Source organism: Arachis ipaensis, chromosome B03 (assembly GCF_000816755.2).
Source record: "Arachis ipaensis cultivar K30076 chromosome B03, Araip1.1, whole genome shotgun sequence".
Classification (NCBI taxonomy): domain Eukaryota; kingdom Viridiplantae; phylum Streptophyta; class Magnoliopsida; order Fabales; family Fabaceae; genus Arachis; species Arachis ipaensis.
The window spans coordinates 3,471,843-3,478,579 of NC_029787.2; the positions used below are offsets into that span (position 1 = coordinate 3,471,843).

Below are 6,737 nucleotides of genomic sequence, written 5' to 3' on the forward strand. Positions count from 1 at the left end.
CATAGACTAATTAATCACTATATATTTGTATGTATTAATTCTCACATTTTTTTAACTAGAAAACAATTACTAAAATAATCAAATATATCATAATAGAATAGTCAAACTTGTAATAACCAAATAATCATTCTTGTTTAAAATAATATAATAATTTTTCACAAGATATCAAATATGTATTTCTATACGCAATAATTGAGTTGTGAGTAGGGACTAATTTTTAGTATATGCATAATATGATTGTCATTTAAAACAGTGGATATAAATAGGGTGTTCATGGATCGAATCCGATTCGCATATCTGCGGTGTTTATCTGAATCCGATCTGAAAATTGCAGATATGAATCCGATCCGCAAGGTTATCCGCATATCCGCGTATCCGCAAAAATAAAGAAATAAATAAGTAAATATTCTTTTTATGATTTATTTCAACTAATAATTATCATATATGTTGTATTATTTTAATTTATTATTTAAGAAAAGTATGTTTAATATTATTTTAAGAGTAAACATATTTAAAAAAATAAAAAAAATAAATTTTATTGATATTTTTTAAAAATATTTTTGTGTTTTACGGATATATCTGGATATATCTGATAACCGATCCGATCCACAAATGTGCAGATCGGTTCCAAACTTAAAAACTGCGGATATTGGATCCGATCCGATCCGCGTTCACCCCTAGATATAAAGTACAAAAACAAAGTTACTATTGTAAATGCAACAATATATAATTAAATACAAGTGAAGAACAGAAAATTGCTTTAGAAAAATGCATAATAGAACTATATTTAGGTTTACTACATCATTACATTTGGTATGAGCTCATCAAAATAATCATCAACTTGTAACACAACAAACATTTTCCTCAATCTTTTGTCTCTCACCCAAACCTACAAAAAAGAAGGCTTGGAAAGCCTTCTGGTTCTAACATTGCTGAAATACTCACTACAAACAGAACAGAACAAAACAAAACAAAACAAAAACAAATTCTTTGGGAAAGAGAAGCAGCATCTATTTTCTAAGTCAATCTATTTCTAAACCATAAGCTGTACAGTGAAGTTCAGTGTAGATGATGGAGAGCAACAAAGTTTGATTAACCTATACACAATAATTTACTTCCAAATCCAAGAAAAGAAAAGCAATAATCCCTTAGGAAGAAACCACAAGAATCACAAAAAAAAATCAGCTTTGAGTTGAGTTCTGTTGATCTTGTTCCACAGTTTGATTCTGGTTCGGAGGCACCACCGGATGCGGCGTATTTGCAGGCCGAGGTTGTGTCATCAGTTGTGGACCTTGTTGTTGTTGTTGCCATCTTCTTCTCCATCTGAAGAACTCAACAAGAATAGAACTTCCACTCATAACGACACCGAAACCGGCGAATGTTGCCAGAAGGATTGACAGAACTGCTTGCACATGAACCTGCAGTTGAAAAAGACATCAAAATAAGCCAGAATGCTAGTCTTATTGTATTGTTAAAAATAAATTTAGTGCTTGATTCATATATAAGTATATGTATTCAAGGGATTAATCAGGAAAAAAAAAAGTTACCACGGAGTAAAATATATGCGCAAAAAGAACCACAAGTGCAAACTGGACAGATGCATAAATCCAGATGAACCTGCTCTTCACTAGAACCAAACAAAAGAGAAAATAAACAAGAGTTGGCATAGATTAGTGAAGATGCACATAGCATCATGAAAAATTGAAGTTGGCATAAAGAAGAAAAGATATGTCATCATGAATGAGAACCATTTAGTGTCAAAAATCCATTAGCATTGGCACATCATTTTAGATGAACAGAACCACTATAAATAACTTTGATTGCTATATACATTTGTAAGGGTTCCAATCAGTTATACAAATCATGGTGTTCTTCAAAATTCATGTTTGATTGCTGACAATATCAATTTTTTTGCAGAACCTACCCATGGTTGATGATGTCATGGAGGAAAGTAGGCCTAGCACACAGGAAAAAGGAAGAGATATGGCGATTGCACCGGTTCCCATTTTCGTGACCTGCAAAGATTCAATAACTCAGCTCATAGAACATTGTAGCTTCTTAAGAATTCTGATAGGATTGCTCTTCTTACCAATAACTGCTCAAGAAAACAGAAATAGGCAAGCATGCTGACAATGACAAGCACCGGAACTTCCTGCCATACCCTATTAAAAAAAACAGATAAATTAAGAGTCTGACTCTGTAGTAATAACTATGGTACATCAAATCCATTAACAAACATATAACAAGAATGTTCTGATCCATAAAGGAATAGATGGTTTGTTTCATAAGCCAGTTATGATCTTTTGTATTAGATGAAAGTAGCTAGACATGCCTGTATCCGTTTACATCTTCGAGCTGAGTCCTACTTATTCCTGGATTCCGGCCTCGAACACTTTGGATCCGTAATAAAGTGACAGGTAGGTTCTGAACATCTTCCTTGCATACATCACAGGTTCTGTTGCCCTTGATACTAAACCATTTAATTGCACATTCTTGGTGAGCCAGAGCAAGTTCTCCTTTGCAGCTACATTCCAACTTGAAGGTTTCACCTCCTTCACATAAATCAACCAGACAAATCCTACACACAGCCTCTTCTTCAGGTATATCTTCTCCGTCATCATCATCAGCGTCATTAATTTCTGGACCGATTTAAAGCAGGTTAAAAATCCAGACTACTGAGTCCTATTAAGGATTTAACATTCAAAGTTCTACTATTTTTTCACAAGTGTAAATGATGATATACCGGAATTCTTTGTTGGGGATGTGGATGACAATGCATTTCCTTCCTTTACTCGAGGGGTGGTAGGAACAATACGGTAAAATGAATCCATCCTCCTTATGCCTTTATCTTTGTTATTGACAGGCACTGAAAGCGAGCGAGCTATCTTACGCTGCGGCTCTCCTTTCTGCAAAAGAAGGTAACAGATTAAAAGGGTGCCAGAGGAAACACTATATAAAGAGAACTTAAAAAATATTGCTCTCAAATAATGTTCAATGTAAGTAGCAGGTAATGCATAAATCATTATGTTCTTATTATTACTTACAGAAGATCAAAGACACCTTACAATTATCAAAACATTTTGAACTTATATCATTATGATGGTTGAAATCTTACATTTAGAGGACCACCGACACTTCCACCATGAGCAGATTCTGGATTTGAATGTCCCATTTCTCCTAGTGGTAATGATGATGTTCTTTTAATCCTAGGAGTAAATATCTTACTAAGGGATAGTGATCTTGAGATTGATGGCTTTTCGCGATGACCTGAAGAGGAACCTTCTTGTGCTGAAGTAGTACCCTTTTCAGTATCCGTTGGTGGCCGATACCTGAAGCTCAATTTCGGTAGAATGCTTCTTATGGATGATCTGCCTTTTGAAGCTGAAGGCCCTGGAGAAGTATGCATAGGAGCATCGACCGAGCGAGAAGATATGAGAAAGTTCACTCTCTTTGGGGTGGGAGTGGGACTTGGTGTCATTGGCATTTTGATTGCCACATAATCTTGGGAGCATTCTTCTGGAGTTCTTGAGGGAATTTCTAGGAGAAGATTCTGTCGCTTCCTTGGAGGAACATGCATGGTTTCTTCGGTTATCCCCATTGGATCATCAACCTATCAAGATGACAGAGGAATTTGATAAAATCGGTCACGTGAACATCGAAGTACAACTGAACAGTCTGAACTACATTGCTGCAAACATGTAAACAGAAATTACAAACTACATTGCTGCACACTAACCCGGAATCACTACATCATCATAACCTCAAGAATCAGTAATTTTTGTGCCCTTTTCTATTATAAGCACAACAACTTGGAAGAAAATCCCACTTTCAAAACAACATTCAATACCATTAAAGATAAAGACACACCATCTCAAAATCAAAGTGCAAAGAAAAATTCTGAGCAATCTAACAAAAGATTCAAACAGACACAAGCCACGGGGTAAGTTAATTAATGCTTTTAGAGTGATGAATTCTTCTTTAATTTAGTAATTAGGAGAAAAATAGAAGGATACTCAAACTGAACTCAGCTTTCATCCACAGCACAAGCATAAGGAAGAACAGCCAAAGCAATTAACAGGAATAAGATTCACACTATCAAAGATACTAAATCTTACAATATCCCTCAAATAAAATTAAATCAGACTAATCCAGCTCCGAGTGCTATAAATAGAAAAACTAAATCTTTTATAACATAAAAAAAAAAAAAAAAAAAACTTTTCAACCATAACTAATTATCTAGTATCAAACAAAAACACTACACATGACTTTGAAAAACAAAATCTCAGTCTGAGGAATCATCAACTAAACTAAACATAACATAAAAACAAATAGAAGGTGAAAGAAAAGCACAAACAGATGACATGGATAATCATAGAAAAACAAGAGAAATCAGAAAAAAAGAAAAAAGGAGGGGAAAAAACAACAAAGAAGCCAACAATCATGAAAGGCAGAGAATCAGAAGCAGAACCTGTTCTTCTGCAATAGTAATACCTTTTGAGCTGGCAGAGAAACTGTTCTTCTGCAAGAAGCTGCTGCATCAGCATGAGCATGTTGTTGTTCATATCCACCCAAAGTCAGAGACTTTTCCTGAGAACTCATCTTACTGAACCAGAAAAGAATAAACCCAGAACTTGGATTTCCGAAATCGAGCGAAAAAAACAAACTTTTCTTCAACAGTAGAAGAAGGAAGCAATGATGTGAATAAAGGAGAGGAAGTAAGTCAATGGGTCAGTGATTAATGATGAAAGATGAAGTGAGAGAGTGTATAGGAAGCATTTATGAGAAGAAGAAGAAGAAGAAGGAGGGTGAGTGAATGGTGGGGAAGCCTTGTTGGCCTACTCACACTATCTTTCCATTACTCACAGTTCCTTCCTTTCTTCGTTCTTCAATTCAATGCGCGCGGACACACTACCTTTTTTTCTCGTTCTAATCCGAAATTAAGAAAAAGAAAAAAGGTATCTGAAATATTTAAAAAAAATTATAAATAGGTTGTTCATTTTTTGGTTCACGAATATTTAAGTCTTCAAAAATTTAAAAATACATTTAATTCTTTAATTTTCTTGTACTGGATGTCTCCGGTACAGGTTGAGAGATAGATAAAAAATTTGCAGGTCGAAGCGAATGTCGGATTATTTGACTAGAACAATGGATGGTGGTACCTGCAAAAACACTCTGACGCTCAAGTCATAATGGATCTGAGAGATATAAGGTGTGTAGAGTGAATGACCTACCTGATAGTGATTATCTTATCTTATCTTATTTGGTTAAGATAAAGGAAGTATTTGAATTTGATTGTTGGTTAGAAGCTCTAATGGGCCGATTCTGGACTTTCCAGAAGGGCAACGCGGGTCGGACCCGAATAACTGGGTTCGGAGACCAGAGGATGTGGGATCCGTGGGCCGGATCCATAACACTTCTCAAAATCTAGGCATATCAATCGCTCAGTTTATTTGGGTCTGTCACTGACTTGGCCGATATACAAAAGCACACATAGGAGAGTTTTTAAAATAAGACAAACTAGATCAGGAATCGATATGTCCAGATTTTAAGGAAGTCAGAAACTTAAATGTATTTTCAAATTCTCGAAAACTTAAATGTCCGCAAGCCAAAATGCCAAAGACCTATTTGTCGTTTTATCAAAAAAAATACTTTTTTGACAAAGACTCACGTTGAATTGTTGATAGTGTTAGATGATTTGACAGATTTTATTAGATTGTTATCTAACGATTTTCGACTATTAATTTTATATAAATACAACTACATGCGGGGTTTTATCCAATTTTTTAGAAAAAAATAAAAATAAAAATACTATATGCATATTATAAATCATCTACTAAATTAACTATTATATATTTATATATAAATATATGTATAATTTAATTTATTTTAATATATATTTTATATTAATAATTAATTTTATATATTTATGTATTTTGATGTGTAATTTATATTAATGACTAATTTTATATTTTCATGTGTATTTTAGACTTATTTTATTTTATGTGTATTTTTAACATAGTTGAAATAAAATAGAAGTGAGTTATGTGTTTGTGTTTGTGTTGGAATTGGATGTAGATACTCTCTATAATTAGAATTCAAATAAGATTGCAATACTAGTGAAGTAGATTAGATGTGAAGTGTCATTTTCATTAAATGTTGAAAATTAATGTATGGATTTAATTTCATGAACAAAATAAAATGGGTACTAGAGATATACATTAAATCAATAAATTTGATTTTGATGTACTGATATTTTACCTAATTATTTTGTGTTTTTTTAATTATTTCTTAACACTAATTAGCAAATTCTAAATTATCCACATACAATGAATTTTTTTATAAGGAAAAATAGAATTTACTAGTATGTGTGTGTGGAATAAAGATTCAAAAGAGGAAGAAAAAGATAAAGCAATCTTAGTGAAGATAGATAAAGTTAAACTTTGTATTCTTTTTTTTTTTTCTTTCCTAACTATCTTTTCCTTTTATAAGAAATTTTTATTTTTATTTTTTTTGCAAATTACACTACTGTAAATATATCTTTAAACTTTTACTTATTTAAAAATTATAAACATAATTAAAAATAAAGTAGTACTCTAATCATTACTCATACTTCAACTATATTACTGAATATATTTGTACATCAATTCAATTCTTTTAAATCTTTTAATTATCCAACCACGTTTAGGCCTAGTTCTTATTATTCCCACCTCCCATTATGGATGAGATTATTAATGCAA

General features: G+C 32.8%; 1 protein-coding gene across 3 annotated transcripts; it reads right to left on the reverse strand.

Moving 5' to 3' along the window:
• On the reverse strand, nucleotides 756–4,922 carry LOC107629208 (probable E3 ubiquitin-protein ligase MARCH10). 3 transcript variants are annotated; one of them, XM_016331926.2, is made up of 8 exons: nucleotides 4,492–4,922; nucleotides 3,116–3,610; nucleotides 2,744–2,906; nucleotides 2,333–2,639; nucleotides 2,090–2,162; nucleotides 1,925–2,015; nucleotides 1,548–1,627; nucleotides 756–1,418 (listed from the first exon to the last, which is right to left on the reverse strand). In XM_016331926.2, exons 1-8 carry the CDS (start codon nucleotides 4,597–4,599, stop codon nucleotides 1,182–1,184), a joined length of 1,554 nt encoding a protein of 517 aa, XP_016187412.1. In that variant the 5' UTR covers nucleotides 4,600–4,922; the 3' UTR covers nucleotides 756–1,181. The 3 variants fall into 3 exon arrangements, with proteins under 3 accessions (XP_016187412.1, XP_020973457.1, XP_020973459.1); XM_021117798.1 differs by having other exon boundaries at nucleotides 3,116–3,688; nucleotides 4,492–4,920; XM_021117800.1 differs by lacking the exon at nucleotides 3,116–3,610.

Excerpts from the sequence above, each read along its gene's own strand:
- LOC107629208 (XM_016331926.2), bottom strand. The coding sequence starts at position 4,599 with ATGAGTTCTCAGGAAAAGTCTCTGACTTTGGGTGGATATGAACAACAA. Across the intron at positions 3,611-4,491 it reads TTTCTCTGCCAGCTCAAAAG|GTTGATGATCCAATGGGGAT; the intron begins GTATTACTATTG and ends TCATCTTGATAG. Across the intron at positions 2,016-2,089 it reads GTTTTCTTGAGCAGTTATTG|GTCACGAAAATGGGAACCGG; the intron begins GTAAGAAGAGCA and ends GAATCTTTGCAG.